Source organism: Hyperolius riggenbachi, chromosome 10, assembly GCF_040937935.1.
Source record: "Hyperolius riggenbachi isolate aHypRig1 chromosome 10, aHypRig1.pri, whole genome shotgun sequence".
NCBI classification, from domain to species: Eukaryota; Metazoa; Chordata; class Amphibia; order Anura; family Hyperoliidae; genus Hyperolius; species Hyperolius riggenbachi.
The window spans coordinates 253,396,617-253,414,941 of NC_090655.1; the positions used below are offsets into that span (position 1 = coordinate 253,396,617).

Sequence of the window (18,325 nt, forward strand, 5' to 3'; positions counted from 1 at the left end):
CTTGGCTGATTGCTTCTTCCTCGGTGATGACATGTTCCCAGGTGATCGGTGTTGATGGTGCCAGGGTCACGCAGCGGCATCTGGCGGCAAACTGATTATATATATATATATATATATATATATATATATATATATATATATATATATATATATATATATATATAACTTTACTGAATTAAATGCAATAACCTTATTGAATTCAATATTAAAAAGTAAGTATAAACAAAAATGCTTGAAAATGTATATGAAATGAATTGAACCACTTTTTGCAAAGTAACCCTGGGGAAGTTGAATGCAGGTAGATTAAAGGTGGAGGAAAGCCTGGCAGTTGCCCAGTAAGCATTTAAGGGGCTCTCACACAGGTACAGAGGAGGCACTGGAATAAGTGTGTATGGGAGGGGCAGGGGAGGCACTGAAGGGGGCACACAGGAGAGGAAGCACAACTCTATGGACACCACTAATGAATTAACCTCCCTGGCGTTCTATTAACCACTTCCCGACCGCCTAACGCACAGCGGCAGCCGGGAAGTGGAGCCCTGAAGGACCGGCTCACCCACAGAGGCGGCGGTCCTTTTAGGGGCATGGGCGGAGCGATCGCGTCATCCGTGACGCGATCCTCCGCCTCCTTCTAGTTCCGTTCGCCCGCCGCAACATCCCGCCAGCCATACGGAAGCGCCGGCGGGATGTTAACCCGACGATCGCCGCATACAAAGTGTATAATACACTTTGTAATGTTTACAAAGTGTATTATACAGGCTGCCTCCTGCCCTGGTGGTCCCAGTGTCCGAGGGACCACCAGGGCAGGCTGCAGCCACCCTAGTCTGCACCAAGCACACTGATTTCCCCCCCCCCTGCCCCAGATCGCCCACAGCACCCATCAGACCCCCCCCCTGCCCACCCCCCAGACCCCCCTAATCACCCATCAATCACTCCCTGTCACTATCTGTCAACGCTATTTTTTTTTATCCTGCCCCCTGCTCCCTCCTGATCACCCCCCACCCCTCAGATTCTCCCCAGACCCCCCCCCCCCCCCATGTACTGTATGCATCTATCCCCCCTGATCACCCATCAATCACCCCCTGTCACTGCCACCCATCAATCAGCCCCTAACCTGCCCCTTGCGGGCAATCTGATCACCCCCCCACACCAATAGATCGCCCGCAGATCCGACATCAGATCACCTCCCAAATCCATTGTTTACATCTATTCTCTCCTCTAAACACCCACTAATTACCCATCAATCACCCATCAATCACCCCCTATCACCACCTGTCACTTTTACCTATCAGATCAGACCCTAATCTGCCCCTTGCGGGCACCCAATCACCCGCCTACACGCTCAGATTGCCCTCAGACCCCCCCTTATCAATTCGCCAGGGCATTATTTACATCTGTCCTTCCCTGTAATAACCCACTGATCACCTGTAAATCACCTGTCAATCACCCATCAATCACCCCCTGTCACTGCCATCCATCAATCACCCCCTGTCACTGCCACCCATCAATCACCCGCTGTCACTGCCACCCATCAATCACCCGCTGTCACTGCCACCCATCAATCAGCCCCTAACCTGCCCCTTGCGGGCAATCTGATCACCCACCCACACCAATAGATCGCCCGCAGATCCGACGTCAGATCACCTCCCAAGTGCAGTGTTTACATCTGTTCTCTACCCTAAACACCCACTAATTACCCATCAATCACCCCCTGTCACTGCTACCTATCAGATTAGACCCCTATCTGCCCCTAGGGCACTCAATCACCCGCCCACACCCTCAGAATGCCCTCAGACCCCAGCCTTGATCACCTCGCCAGTGCATTGCTTGCATCTATTCCCCCCTCTAATCACACCTTGAGACACCCATCAATCACCTCCTGTCACCCCCTAGCACACCTACCCATCAGATCAGGCCCTAATTTGCCCCGTGTGGGCTCCTGATCACTCGGCCAAACCCTCAGATCCCCCTCAGACCCCCTTCCGATCACCTCCCCAGTGCATTGATTGCATCTATTTTCCCCTCTAACCACCCCCTGAGATACCCATCAATCACCTCCTGTCACCCCCCTAGCACTCCTATCCATCAGATCAGGCCCAATACAACCTGTCATCTAAACGGCCACCCTGCTTATGACCGGTTCCACAAAATTCGCCCCCTCATAGACCACCTGTCATCAAAATTTGCAGATGCTTATACCCCTGAACAGTCATTTTGAGACATTTGGTTTCCAGACTACTCACGATTTTGGGCCCGTAAAATGCCAGGGCGGTATAGGAACCCCACAAGTGACCCCATTTTAGAAAAAAAGACACCCCAAGGTATTCATTTAGGTGTATGACGAGTTCATAGAAGATTTTATTTTTTGTCAAAAGTTAGCGGAAATTGATTTTTATTGGTTTTTTTTCACAAAGTGTCATTTTTCACTAACTTGTGACAAAAAATAAAATCTTCTATGAACTCGCCATACACCTAACGGAATACCTTGGGGTGTCTTCTTTCTAAAATGGGGTCACTTGTGGGGTTCCTATACTGCCCTGGCATTTTAGGGGCCCTAAACCGCGAGGAGTAGTCTAGAAAACAAATGCCTCAAAATGACCTGTGAATAGGACGTTGGGCCCCTTAGCGCACCTAGGCTGCAAAAAAGTGTCACACATGTGGTATCGCCGTACTCAGGAAAAGTAGTATAATGTGTTTTGGGGTGTATTTTTACACATACCCATGCTGGGTGGGAGAAATTTCTATGTAAATGGACAATTGTGTGTAAAAAAAATCAAACAATTGTCATTTACAGAGATATTTCTCCCACTTAGCATGGGTATGTGTAAAAATACACCCCAAAACACATTATACTACTTCTCCTGAGTACGGCGGTACCACATGTGTGGCACTTTTTTACACCCTAAGTACGCTAAGGGGCCCAAAGTCCAATGAGTACCTTTAGGATTTCACAGGTCATTTTGCGACATTTGATTTCAAGACTACTCCTCACGGTTTAGGGCCCCTAAAATGCCAGGGCAGTATAGGAACCCCAGAAATGACCCCATTCTAGAAAGAAGACACCCAAAGGTATTCCGTTAGGAGTATGGTGAGTTCATAGAAGATTTTATTTTTTGTCACAAGTTAGCGGAAAATGACAGTTTGTGAAAAAAAAACAATTAAAATCAATTTCCGCTAACTTGTGACAAAAAAATAAAAACTTCTATGAACTCACCATACTCCTAACGGAATACCTTGGGGTGTCTTCTTTCTAAAATGGGGTCATTAATGGGGTTCCTATACTGCCCTGGCATTTTAGGGGCCGTGAGGAGTAGTCTTGAAACAAAAATGACCTGTGAAATCCTAAAGGTACTCATTGGACTTTGGGCCCCTTAGCGCAGTTAGGGTGCAAAAAAGTGCCACACATGTGGTATCGCCGTACTCGGGAGAAGTAGTACAATGTGTTTTGGGGTGTATTTTTACACATACCCATGCTGGGTGGGAGAAATACCTCTGTAAATGACAATCTTTTGATTTTTTTACACACAATTGTCCATTTACAGAGTTATTTCTCCCACCCAGCATGGGTATGTGTAAAAATACACCCCAAAACACATTGTACTACTTCTCCCGAGTACGGCGATACCACATGTGTGGCACTTTTTTGCACCCTAACTGCGCTAAGGGGCCCAAAGTCCAATGAGTACCTTTAGGATTTCACAGGTCATTTTGAGAAATTTTGTTTCAAGACTACTCCTCACGGTTTAGGGCCCCTAAAATGCCAGGACAGTATAGGAACCCCACAAATGACTCCATTTTAGAAAGAAGACACCCCAAGGTATTCTGTTAGTAGTACGGCGAGTTCATAGAAGATTTTATTTTTTGTCACAAGTTAGCGGAAATTGATTTTTATTGGTTTTTTTTCACAAAGTGTCATTTTCCGCTAACTTGTGACAAAAAGTAAAATCTTCTATGAACTCACCGTACTACTAAGGGAATACCTTGGGGTGTCTTCTTTCTAAAATGGGGTCATTTGTGGGGTTCCTATACTGTCCTGGCATTTTAGGGGCCCTAAACCGTGAGGAGTAGTCTTGAAACGAAATTTCTCAAAATGACCTGTGAAATCCTAAAGGTACTCATTGGACTTTGGGCGCCTTAGCGCAGTTAGGGTGCAAAAAAGTGCCACACGTGTGGTATTGCCGTACTCAGGAGAAGTAGTATAATGTGTTTTGGGGTGTATTTGTACACATACCCATGCTGAGTGGGAGAAAGATCTCTGTAAATGGACATTTGTGTGTAAAAAAAAAATTAAAAAATTGTCATTTACAGAGATATTTCTCTCACCCAGTATGGGTATGTGTAAAAATAAACCCCAAAACACATTAAACTACTTCTCCCGAGTGCGGCGATACCACATGTGTGGCACTTTTTTGCAGCCTAACTGCGCTAAGGGGCCCAAAGTCCAATGAGCACCTTTAGGCTTTACAGGGGTGCTTACAAATTAGCACCCCCCAAAATGCGAGGACAGTAAACACACCCCACAAATGACCCCATTTTGGAAAGTAGACACTTCAAGGTATTCAGAGAGGGGCATGGTGAGTCCGTGGCAGATTTCATTTTTTTTTGTCGCAAGTTAGAAGAAATGGAAAAAAATTTTTTTTTCTTTTTCGTGTCACAAAGTGTCATTTTCCGCTTACTTGTGACAAAAATTAATATCTTCTATGAACTCACTATGCCTCTCAGTGAATACTTTGGGATGTCTTCTTTCCAAAATGGGGTCATTTGGGGGGTATTTATACTATCCTGGAATTCTAGCCCCTCATGAAACATGTCAGGTGGTCAGAAAAGTCATAGATGCTTGAAAATGGGAAAATTCACTTTTTGCACCATAGTTTGTAAACGCTATAACTTTTACCCAAACCAATAAATATACACTGAATGGTTTTTTTTTTTATCAAAAACATGTTTGTCCACATTTTTCGCGCTGCATGTATACAGAAATTTTACTTTATTTGAAAAATGTCAGCACAGAAAGTTAAAAAAAATCATTTTTTTGCCAAAATTCATGTCTTTTTTGATGAATATAATAAAAAGTAAAAATCGCAGGAGCAATCAAATAGCACCAAAAGAAAGCTTTATTAGTGACAAGAAAAGGAGCCAAAATTCATTTAGGTGGTAGGTTGTATAAGCGAGCAATAAACCGTGAAAGCTGCAGTGGTCTGAATGGAAAAAAAGTGGCCGGTCCTTAAGGGGTAGAAAGCCCTAGGTCCTCAAGTGGTTGTGGGAGGGTTTTTTTTTTTATAAAAAAGAAACTATTACATGCTGCCATTGGAAAGTTGGCTGCATGAAAGCCCACTAGAGGGCGCTACCGATGCGTACTTCTGATCGCCTCCGGCGATCAGAAGTAACAAGGAAGGCCGCAATGAGCGGCCTTCCTTGTTTCGCTTTCCTCGTCGCCATGGCGATGAGCATAGTGACGTCATGGACGTCAGCCGCCTCCGATCCAGCCCTTAGCGCTGGCCGGAACTGTTTGTTCCGGCTGCGCTGGGCTCAGGCGGCTGGGGGGACCCTCTTTCACCGCTGCACGCGGCGGATCGCCGCTGCACGCGGGGCGATCAGGTAGCACACGCGGCTGGCAAAGTGCCGGCTGTGTGTGCACCTTTTTTATTTCAACAAAATCGGCCCAGCGGGGCCTGAGCGGCACCCTCCGGCGGTAAAGAGGTTAATAAAATAAAAATTGGGTCATGTCAGGTTTGTTAAAAAAGTAAACAGGATTATCCCAAATTTTGCTGGAGAGCCTAGTGATTTCTAGTCACACCCTTTACCCGCCCTCACTGATCTCCTGTCCAATAGGAGCTGCAGTGTGCAGCAGTTTGGTTCCTTATTGGACAGAAGGATGGGAGGAGATATGGCTATACTGGATATCAAGGAGTATATATGTGTGTATTTATATCCAGCTACAGAAGTATTAGTGAGTTTGGATCTCCATAACATAAATGGATATTCCCTCCAGCCTCGCAGCTCTTATAATTTAGTGTTGTGTAACATCAGAATATCTATTTGCTTATTTGGAAATGAGTGAAAAGGGTACATTACAAGGGACATATGGGAGACAGGAGGATACAATGGTAATAAGAATGTGTAAGTGACACCACATTGCTCTACAAACATAACACAGATCTCTTGCTATAAGTACATATAGGTCTGTTGTCACAAGGATAACACATTGCTTCCATTGTATCATCAATCTGTGCAATCTACTGCTTTTTCATGTATGACCGATGCTTTATGTGTAGGGAGATGCAAAATTCTTTGTACTAGTATGCAAATATAATGCAAATTGTATGCAGCTAATCACATTTCCCAGGAAATTTAATTTCATTTTACAAATTCCAAGATCCAAAAAATTTGCAAGCAAAGTTATGTAACTGGCCACCTGTAATGAGCAAACTTTCTGCAGTTCTCTGTCAGGCTGATAACTAGCGATGGTCAGTGACATGCCAATATCTCTGAGATGGTGCAAATTATATTCTAATTATATGCAAAGTTTTGCAGATGCTGGCCCATTTCCAAACTGCATCATCTTTGCATCATTTTGGAATTATCAGCAGCTCACTGACCCTCCCTAATGATAATTGTTCCTCCCCTCAGAATTCTCTAACAGGAAGTGATCATGTTTCTCTATTTGCAGGGCGGAGTCCCGGCATCAGAAACCTCTCAGAGACTCGTCTCTCTGTATCTACAGACTGTACAATGGATGATGATGTCACTGGACAAGAGTCTCCTGCAGATATCCTGGTTACCCCAAATATTCCCCCAGACTTCCCTCACCTGTCAAACCCCGAGGGGCCTCATACTCAAAACAGCTCTCCCCCTGCTGGAGGGCCTTATTCCTGTTCCACATGTGGGAAAGATTTTGTTCAGAAATCACACCTTGTCGTACATGAGAGATATCACACTGGTGAGAAGCCCTATTCATGTGCTGAGTGTGGGAAATGTTTTGTTCAGAAATCACACCTTGTTGAACATGAGAGATCTCACACTGGTGAGAAGCCCTATTCATGTGCTGAGTGTGGTAAATGTTTTGGGCGGAAAGAACGCCTTCTAAAACATGAGAGTTCTCATACTGGTGAGAAGCCCTATTCATGTGCAGAATGCAGAAAATGTTTTGTTCAGAAATCACTCCTTGTCGAACATGAGAGATCTCACACTGGTGAGAAGCCCTATTCATGTGCTGAGTGTGGGAAATGTTTTGGACATAAAGGAAACCTTATCATACATGAGAGATCTCACACTGGTGAGAAGCCCTATCCATGTGCAGAATGTGGGAAATGTTTTGTTCAGAAATCACACCTTGTCGAACATGAGAGATCTCACACTGGTGAGAAGCCCTATTCATGTGCTGAGTGTGGGAAATGTTTTGGACATAAAGGAAACCTTATCATTCATACGAGATCTCACACTGGTGAGAAGCCATATTCATGTGCCGAGTGTGGGAAATGTTTTGGTTTTAAATCACATCTTGTCAGACATGAGGGATCTCACACTGGTGAGAAGCCCTATTCATGTGCAGAGTGCGGGAAATGTTTTGTTTGGAAATCGCATCTTGTTGTGCATAAGAGATCTCACACTGGTGAGAAGCCATATTCATGTGCTGAGTGTGGGAAATGTTTTGTTCAGAAATCACACCTTGTTGAACATGAGAGATCTCACACTGGTGAAAAGCCCTATTCATGTGCTGAGTGTGGGAAATGTTTTGGTCGAAAATCAGACCTTCTCAAACATGAGAGCTCACATATGTGAAATGCCCTATTCAAGTGCTGGTTGTGGGGATGTTTTGGCAATAAGTGGTCTTTTCCAATGTTTTTTTTTACTTCTTGTAAAGCGCACATGGCAGCATTTTTACACTGAATCCCGAGGACTCTTTCTTGCTGCTCAGTGCATTGGATTGTTGCTGCTCTTTGACTGTCTATATCAAACTCCTTCAACTCCTCAAGCAGTTGCATGCATTTGCAGGAGCTTGTAAGCGTTGGTCCCGAGTGTACCTCAGGCATTTTCCAGGTTGTGGCATTGGCTGGTTGGGCAGAGCGGGACCTGTTCTCCTTGGGTGGCATCGCTAGCTGGCCTGTACAGGCGTGTTAGCTGTGTAGCTGACAACACATTCTGTAGCTATGCGGGGGGAGGAGGTATGTGCGTAACATTATGCAGCAGTAGGGGGCGCACAGACAATGCGATCAACCATCGCAGGGGTGAGTTGATGCACCAGGCGGTTCACTTGGGGTCGGGGCCGCTGTACACACACCTGACTATCAGCTGAGGTGGTTATCGGCCTCCTTAGTCAGGCGTGTGTGCGGCCTCAATGCCACCTGTTGGGTTTGTGAGTTTGTTGTGTCTTTCAAGACAAATGATGACTTAATGTTGCTTCTGAATTCATCCTGTTTTGAGTTTGTGTCAGATGGGTTTTAGTTGCCTTTTGAGGATTAGATACTTTTTTTGGGGGGGGGGGCTTAGTAAATAACTTTTAACACTAAACAAAGGTGTCGTCTTTTGTATAACTTTACAATATACCTTATCTTCCCTTAACTATTAGGTTCTCAGCTTAATATTTTTAATGGCTCCATTTACAACACAGGAAATTTGCACAGTGTTTGATCCTATCACATTCCCTTTGCTTTGTGTTCCCATCACTGGAGGGCAGTGGTCTGGTTTGCAAGAGGAGTGAATGGGAGGGTGATAGGAGTGATCATTGTTGTCTGAAATGAGTGTAATTATTCAAAGTATCCTTTATAAAGGAATGATGATGGAGAATAGGGGGATTCAAGGATCAGCCGCTGAGATAAGTGGCTGCATGTTTAACATTTTACACAAGCTCAACTGCTGCCAGTCCTGCTGACCTCTTTGGCTGCAGGACTGTCTGAATCACAAACCTGAAACAAGCATGCAGGTAAAAAAAAAAATGAAAATTATATATGGCAGCCTCCATATCACTCTCACTTCAGGGTCCCTTTTACACAACAAATACAACTCTTCACGATATAGTGATTGTTTTTTTTTTGCTTCTCAAAAGAACATGTCACATCTCCTAAGATTGATTGATTGTGTTTAAAGTCCTAACAACAAACGTTTCGGTGATACCTGTAATGACAAACTGTAACAGATTTCTTTACAAGCTTTCATAACTTTAATTTTCATCTCCAAACAGGATACAGAACTGGATCAGAACGGTGCTAAAGTAATGGAACATACAGAGACTTGTATATGATTCTCTACAAGATCATATATACCGTACGTCTCTGTATGTTATAGTACTGTGGTACAGTTCTGATCCAGTTCTGTATCATGCCTGAAGATGAAAGTTATGAAAGCTTGCAAGGAAATCTCATACAGTAAGTCATTAGAGCTCTTACCTAAACAGCTATTGCGCTTATGACTTCAGATTCTCTGCATGACTTACACCAGACAACATACAAATCATTGATTGTGGAGAATGAAAACACAAGTCTAAATGTGCCAAACACTTTATTGAAACAAATGTCTTCACACATAAGACACATTAAAGTTGGATGAAACTCCATATTTACTGAAAAATAAAATATAAATCACCCATTGAGAATTGCTTATTTAGCTGCATACATATAAAATCACTGCCGGTAGACTTGGGCACAGGATATAGCCACTATATGGCTCACCCTGCTCCTGCACAAGTCCCGGTGGCATTAATTACTATTCCCCCTCCAGGTCCGCGTGGATGATGGGGAAAGATGTTATTCGGCTTCCTATTGCTGGCGGCTGAATTATGGTGTTTTAAAAGTAACTTCAGCTCTGTCTTCTGAAGACACCACAGTTACTCACTGTGTGCCGCTATAGCTGTAATTCCTATTATGGTCTATGGTGGCGCCGGCCCAAATCTCCTGCGCTGTTATTTCAGCGCTCTATTTAGCTTGCCTATCCTGCTGTTTTTCGTGTTCTCTGTCAGATTTAGGAGAAATGTGACAAGAAAAAAGAAAATATATCTGCTGGTTTCCATCATTACTGTTTCTCTGGGATGCATTCAGTCTAGCTTTGCCCCAGAATGATTATAGCTGAGTCAGTCTTCTGTGATGTCTTTTCAAGCCCAAGTCTGCCCCTTGTGGCTCTGCTTTCCTGCTATGTATCCTCTTAGCAGGAACGCAGAGTCAAGAGGGGATGGGCTTGGGCTTGAAAAGACATCACAGAACACCAACTCAGCTATAATTATTCCAGGGGCAAAGCTAGACTGAATGCTCAGTCAGGGATTCTTATCAGAGCTGATAACCCGCAGACTGAGCAGTGAAGAATGAAACAAAGAGCAGAGTAGGTGTTTACTGTCATGTTCCCATGATATATATGGTAAAATATATGAGGGTGCTTCGTCTCTGGTTCTCTTTAAAGGGAAGGTCCAAGCAAAAAAAAATAAATGAGTTTCACTTACCTGGGGCTTCTACCAGCCCCATGTAGCCATCCTGTGCCCTCGTAGTCACTCACTGCTGCTCCAGTCCCCCGCTGGCAGCTGTCTGACCTCGGAGGTCAGGGCCACATTGCATACATTTTTACGCATTCCAGCTAGTGCAGGAACAAAAATGTATGCGTTGCACCACTAACGCGTAAAAATGTATGTGTTAATGTTCCTGCACTAGCGGGAATGTGTAAAAATGTACGCAATTCGGCCCTGACCTCCGAGGTCAGAAAGCTGCCAGCGGGAGACTGGAGCAGCAGTGAGTGACTACGAGGGCACAGGATGGCTGCATGGGGCTGGTAGAAGCCCCAGGTAAGTGAAACTCATTTTTTTTTTTTGCTTGGACCTTCCCTTTAACCATTTATGCCTCCAGGGCAGTATATCTACACCCCTGAAAACTTCACCTTAGCTTCAGGGGAGTAGACATACGCACCTGTGTGCACTCCCGCTCGCTCTTACACCGGCGCTCGTTCTCACCACTGCCAGTTAGTCCGTAGTTCCCATTTATTGATCTAAGTCCCCGTAGCAATGATCACCACTATGAGAAGTTTCAATCGTTCTAAGGAAAAAATAAGTTACACATCCACCCTTGACTACCTTGTACACTTACAGGACACTTTGAAAAAAAAAGACCGAGAACATCTTGTGGCCAAATAGTAAAACTACACCTACATACATTTTTTTTTTCTAAAAAGACCCACAATTATATTTAAAATAAACTCCTCCCCGGATCTCTCTCTCACATAGTACCCAAAAATGAATTTGCATTAAAAAAAAAGACAAATTCATAAATAGTTACCTTGGGGACTAAACTTTTTAAATATGTATGTAAAGAGGGTATATTACTGTTTTTTTAAATTATGTGCTTGTAAATAATGATGGATATAACTGAAAAAATGCACCTTTATTTCCAAATAAAATATTGGCATCATATATTGTGATATGGACATAATTTAAATGGTATAATAACTGGGACAGATGGGCAAATGAAAGTGGGTTTTAATTATGATAGTATGTATTATTTTAAAACTATAATGGCCAAAAAACATAATGAAATTATGATTTTTTTCAATTTTTATTCTTAGAATTATTTTTATTCCAAATGCATTTAAAAGTAATAATTAGTATAATGTACCACCCAAAGAAAGCCTAATTGGTGGCAGAAAAAACAAGATATAGATCATTTTGTTGTGATGAGTAGTGATAAAGTTATTGGCGAATGAATGGGAGGAGCACTGAAATGTTAACATTACTCAGATGCATGAGGTGAAAATACACTGAAGGCTGAAGTGGTTAAAATGTATCATAATGTGAGGAAATTAGTCAGAGAGGATGGCCCTGTTTGCTGAGTTCCCCACTATGGTACAATCCGAATTTGTCAGAATTTGCTTCCCTTGTTGATGTGGGATTCTGGATCCCCGGAGGGGGGTAATTATATTCACCACCTGTACCATAATAATCATTGTAAATCGTGGTTTCAAATGGTTGTGGAATTTCACCTTCCTAGGCATTCCTGCTTCAGGTACTTTCACTTCAGGCATACAGCCCAATGACGGGGGTGACTGCTGACCTGGTCCCGGCACTGTGGAAAGCTGGCTGCTACATAAGGAGCTGGAAAGCCTTATATCCCGGTTCTGCTTCAATCTTGCTATGAATATGCTCATAGACTAACTAAGACTGGGGCATTCTGGGAGGGGTGGGGGGAGATTTATGGGGAGGAGTGAACTGGCTTTGAGGACACATGTATACACATGTATGAAGATAGTAAGTTGCTCTAAGGATAAGTTGGTTCAACTGCACTTGTTTCACCAAAAATAATTTACTCCTGTTACAATATCCAAATTTGGGGGTGGGGGGGAGTGAGTGATGTTTGTTGGAGGTGTAGTCATAGCCCAGGTCCTTTTCAGCATATGACTTGGGACTGCAGCTCATCCAAGCATTCTGGGACAAAATATTCAGGGCTCGTTCACATTGCGTTCCGTTCGCTTTTGCGTTTGGTGTTTTTCTCCTCCTGGTGCTTGGGTGGGTGCTGCGGTTTTTGTAAAGCGCTTCAATAAGTGCTTTTTCAGAGCAATTGCTTTTTTTCCCTCCCTGACGCAAGTCAATAAGTGAACTCTGACCCGTAAAATAATAAATACAATGTACTTATTCTTAAATCGCTGCACAAAGCGATTTTGTGAGTGTTGTGTTTTTCCTATACCTTCCATTGAGGCAAAATCTCTTAAAAAATGGTCCAGGCACCGCTTTGCTGAACGCACAGCGCACAAACTGTGCAGATAAGAACCTTCTCGTAGACATTCATTGCACAAGTGTTTTTGGGGGTGAGTTTAAAAATAGCCTGCGCTTGAGAAAAGGCCAAAAACGCCTCTAGTGTGAACGAGCCCTCATCCTACCTAATAATAATCCTCAAGTGTCCCTGCGTCCTGTCCGTCTGTCAGGGCTTTTGCGCTACTGTGCATGTCAAGCACTGACAGCTGTTAGGGCAGGGCGGCCAGCCGGCCGAGGGGGCGACTAGCGGGTGTGCATGCGCGTGACCGACGGGTGCGCTTGCGGTAATGGCAGACCTAGAGCCCGTTTTCAAATGGGCTTTGGTCACTAGTGAAAGATAAACTGAGTCTTCCTGTAGTGTCCTCTTATAAGTTTTGTCTGTTGGGATTGATAGAGGAATGGTCCTTGAATAAGAATAAAAACTTGGTTAGGTTTGTTTTTATGCCAAAAAATCCATTGCTCTAGAGTGGAAAAAACACCTTAACTGCCTCTCACTTTATGAATGCACCTGATTAATACTTTTCTTCCGTTATGTAAACTGACTTGGTTGGCGAGAGGGGCGGGCTCCACATTTGAGAAGGTCTGGAAGCACTGGTTGCAATGTAGTTGTGTGGCTATTAACCACTTAAAGGGAACCTGTAGTGAGTAAAATTATTTAAAATAAACACATGACATAGCTGCAAATGAATATTACATACTAACCTCACCGCCAGTTCCTCCCAGAAGTTCACCATTTTCTTCTTACAGTGATCCCTTCCAGTTCTGACAATATTTTGTATTTTGCTGTCAGTTATAGCTGAGAGGAAAACTGATGTAACAGGTAATGTCCATGTTTCCCTATGGCTCAAGTGGGTGATGTTACAGTTTAACAGTGTGCTGACCAGGAAGCTGTTATGGTGTAATGGCCATTTTTAAAATGGAGGATGGAGAATTCCATTTATCACAGTGGACAAATGGGACGCAACAGAGGATAAAGAGCTTGAGTAGTAGACTACACAGGAGGTAAGTATGACCTGTGTAGGGTTATTTTGACTTTTTATTTTCAGTTCAGGTTCTCTTTAAGGACCACGCTATGTTTGGCTGATCTGTGCTGCGTGGGCTCTCCAGCCCGCAGCACAGATCATGATTGTGTCAGACTCCCCCCCCCCCCCCCCCTCCTTTTTTCCTTTTTCCCCACTAGGGGGATGTCCTGCTGGGGGGGTCTGATCTCCGCCGCTCTGTGTGGCCGAGCCGGGGGGGGGGGGCCCTCAAAGCCCCCCTCCGCAGCGATATTCCTCCCTCCCTCTCTTTCCTTCCCTCTGGCTATAGGCGGCACAGGACGGCGATCCGTCCTGTACTGCCTCTAATAGGCTTTAGCCTATCAGACTGTGGCGATCCCCAGCCAATCAGAGGCCGGGGATCGCCGATCTCCTTTACAGCGCTGCTGCGACAGCAGCACCGTATGATGTAAACACAGGATTTCTTCCCCGCGTGTTTACAATTAGCCTGCGAGCTGCGATCGGAGGCTCGCAGGCTGTTCACGGAGACACCCTCCGTGAACTGACATGGAACGGTTTCCATGGAAACACCACTTCGACCTGCCAACGCCTATCGGCGTTAGGCAGTCGTTAAAGCGGACCCAAACCAAACATTTTTTTTAATTAAAAATATTTAGTTGCACCACTCTAACACATACAAAGATAAATAAACACTCCTTCAAGCCTATGAGCATTTCAGTGCATGCATTTCGCCCTTCTTTTTTCATAACTAGGGTTATACTGGGGGCAGCCATTAGCAATTCCTCCATTGCCAGACACTACCTACTCCACCAGTTTGCCGGATTCTGTCCCGGCAATTTGAAAGGAAGGGAGGGGTTCCTCCAATAAATGTAAAATATTTTATATTTGTCATCATGCAGCTGAAAAAAGGCTGCTATTTATTATTATAATTTAGAAAATAGATTTTATTTCTGAAATCTTGTATTTTTAATTTGGGTCCACTTTAAGTGATTAATAATGTAGATGCAACTCTGAATATCTATCAGAGGGAGTCCACAATGCTAAGATATGTGCTTGTGGTTCCCCCACACCACACCTCTGTGATGCTTTGAGCAGCCAAGGTCTGGGATTTCATACTGGTCCATAGATTGTATGTGTATGACTTGGTCAGCTTATCATGTAATCATGTATGTTCTTCATGCTACTGAATGGCTATTTGTCTATTATTTACTTGATTTTGTGTAATCTGTGATATGGCCTGTAACCTAAATATATATTGCACTGCCAATGGGTTGTTTTGTGGTGTTGTTGTGTGTTTTGATAAATAATAAACAGATTTAAAAATAAAAATTCAGTAGTGTTGGTCAATAATTTCAGAATCCTTTATTTTGCTGAGTACAAAGGGAGTTGTATCTGGAATTGGTTTTGGCTCATACAGGTTCTGGAAGGATGGGGGGGGGTGTCCGAAAGCCAAGAGCCGTGCCTGCCATACTACGCCGCCACCAGTCGCACTTGGAAATCGACTGGTAAAGATAATCCGACTGTCACAGAAGCGGCGGCTCTTACCTCCAGATTCACGGCTGGCAGCATGGAGGGGCAGAACCAAAGGCATCCCTGCTGCAGTGAAGCAGTGAATGATGATTCCAAACATTTTGCCAATAACCGGATACCTACAAAAAGGACTCATTTGTACTGATAAGAAAAACAAATCGCCAGACCTGGTGAATATTACCCTTCAAAAATCAAAGACCATGTGAGTAAAAAAAAACAGTGTTGTTTGCATATCTAAAAACACACCACAGCTGCACATATCACACAGACTCACTCCACAAACTATTGGGGTACTCCACTATATAGCTAGGCAGCAAAAGCCAGTAAAGGGCTATAGCAAAGCTGAGATGACAGCATATATCCACATGCTTAGTTATTGGTGTAGAGCAAGAGTCTGTTAGCTGGAAAAGCTCAGTTAGTACAGATACACCATACTCACACCTGCAGTACACATTGATGGTGCTATTGGCATGTCACAGTCCGCTACAATCTTCACCTGGCTATATGCTTACAGCTACCAAGGCGGGCCATCAGGGGGCCCCCACTGCAAGTGCTTGCTGGATCGCTAGGCTCCATGCGTGTTCACCACGGTAGCAGCAGTGCATCCATCCACTCCCCTGGACCAGGAAGCAGAGCAGAGAGATGGTCCCCAGTGCCAGAAGAGCACCTCTGGTTCAGCTCAATGGAGGTGAGCCTCTGAAACTCGGTGGAGCAGGCTGTGGTCGCAGTGAGGGACAGTATGCAGCAGGGAACAGGCGTGCAGCCTCACATAAGGCAGAGGAGCCTGGGGTTTTGCCTTATGTGAGGCTGCACGCCTGTGCCCTGCTGCATACTGTCCCATTTCTTGATTATCCTGGGAAGGGGTGTCTATGAAATAAAACAGGTAAAGTGCAGGATCTAGCACATACAGGCCCAGATGGGAGTCACTCTGTCTCCTGAGTTGTCTCCTGGGAGATAACTTTCATATTCTCTTTAGGATAACTTTAAGAGTAGGAACATTCTAGGCAGAATTGCATGTGCGTTTTCCATAGCACATAGTGGAAAACCCATATGCGATTCTGCCTAGTGTGTTCGTACCATTAAGCATTTTACAATTGATAAAAAGTACCATAAAGTTGGTAAAAAAAAAAAAGTACTATCAAATTTATTTTGAATATTTCCTTGATTGCTGGTGGTTTAACTACCTGTGGACCGAGCGAGTATAAATCTACGGCGGGCAGGGGGTGCTGCGGTCCTGACCGGACGTAAACTCTACCCCCCCGCCCGTCCCCGTCGCTCGGTCCGCTCTGCCCCCGCCGCAATGTGATGCCCTGCCGCCTCTATGACGGCAGAGCACTGTGAGCCGGGCAGGAGCCGGTTTCATTGGTTCCTGGCCCTGTCATTCATGTAAGCCATTCCCATTGGCTTACATGGAATGACAGGGTCAGGAGCCAATGAAAGTGGCTCCTGACCGGCGCACAGCGCTCCGCCGTCATAGCGACGGCAGAGAGAGCAGCCTGCGGCGGGAGCGACGGTAACTTGCGGCGGTTCGTCGGGAAGCGGCGGTTTGCTGTACCAGCACCCTCTGGTCCTTAAGGGGGCAGAGGGTGCTGGTCCAGAAAGGGTTAAAAAGCATTTTATGACCAGGTGTGAAAATATCTCCTAGGAGAAAAGTCCAGAGAAAAAGTTGCCCATGGTCCACTGTCTTCTGCACACAGCTTTTAGCACAAGAGCTACATTCACCTGCTTTCACCAACTGCACCATCTCTAATTGCATTATTCCCCTGAATGGTGCCATCTTCAATGTCCCAGTTGGAAAGGTACTTGTGCCAGCCCTTAAAATGATGAATTGCCTGTGCCTGACCCACAGGGAGAGATGTGCTTTCTGTAATTCAGATAAGGATAGCTTATATCCCCAAGCTTTGAGGAAGATATCAAAAGCGGTAGGGCCTGCCATAGATTTAACCTTTTGGAGATATTTGGTTGTAAACAATTTTATTTGAGCATAGATAAGAAATTGCAAACACAATATAGAATACACAGTTCTCGGCTCATCAAATGTATACCATTTATGGGGGTTGTTTCACTAAAGCATGCTAACACGGCCATGCTATGCAGTTAGCATGCAATGTGCTGCACGCGAAGGTTTGCACGAGCGCTAACAAAGGTTTGCGTGTGTGAACGTGCGCACAAACCTTCGTGCACGGCACATTGCATGCTAACTGCATAGCACGACTGTGCGATGTGTTAGCACGCTTTTGTGAATCCACCCCCATGCTCCCACAAGAATAGGAGGTGACCCAGTTTATTAAAACCTCCTGGGACATGCTGGCTGCAAAGTTGGGCTGTCCCCGTAACGGCATGTATTTTGACATCTTCCAGGGTAGGGAAAATAGCTTTCTTATTTCCTTCCATATGACTATTATATCTCTTACCAAAATACCATGTTTCAATCTCGGTGGCAATGAGGACCATGGTACATGTAGGAGGCCCTCCAATGATCAAGGTTCAGCAATAGAATTCTCAATTTCCAGATTAGAGAAGGCACCAAGTCCCAGGCCCAATGCTTCACATGCCTGAATATACAAGCCACATTGTAGTGTCTCACACTTGGTATACTCAGACCCCCAGATTTTTAGGAAGCTGCAACCTGTCAAGTTTAATCCAAACTGTTTCCACTTACACTTGAATTTAGTAAATGCCCTGTTCAGAGACATCACATCAGCATGTTTGATCAGTAAGAGTAGGGTCTGCATGGCGTATAATAGGTGTCCAAAACTGACCATTTTCGAAAGGGCCACATGTCTAACAATCCCCAAAGGCATATTCTCCCATTGCTCTAACTGCTTGATGAGGTCACTGAGCGCTGGCACATAGTTTAGGTCATAGAGCGAGGAAGGATTTCTGCTAACCCTCAATCCAAGGTAGGTCGTTTCCCCTGAAGCCAGCTTAACTACCAGTGGAGATGCAGCTTCAGGTCAGCCCCTCTTGTCAATAAAAGTAGCTCACTCTAACTTTCATTTATTTTCAAGCCTGAATCTCCGCCCATATCGCTGATCAGATATGGGCCCAATCTCCGCCCATATCGCTGATCAGATAC

The 18,325-nt window shown here is 44.5% G+C and overlaps 1 protein-coding gene across 1 annotated transcript in view; it reads left to right on the forward strand.

The window, feature by feature from the left end:
• Positions 1-18,325, forward strand: part of LOC137535332 (zinc finger protein 585A-like) — a 95,015-nt gene that overhangs the window by 40,315 nt on the left and 36,375 nt on the right. Inside the window, exon 7 of the mRNA XM_068257162.1 lies at positions 6,668-7,729. Coding sequence (XP_068113263.1) covers positions 6,668-7,729 — 1,062 coding nt within the window. The remainder of the gene's footprint in view (positions 1-6,667; positions 7,730-18,325) is intronic.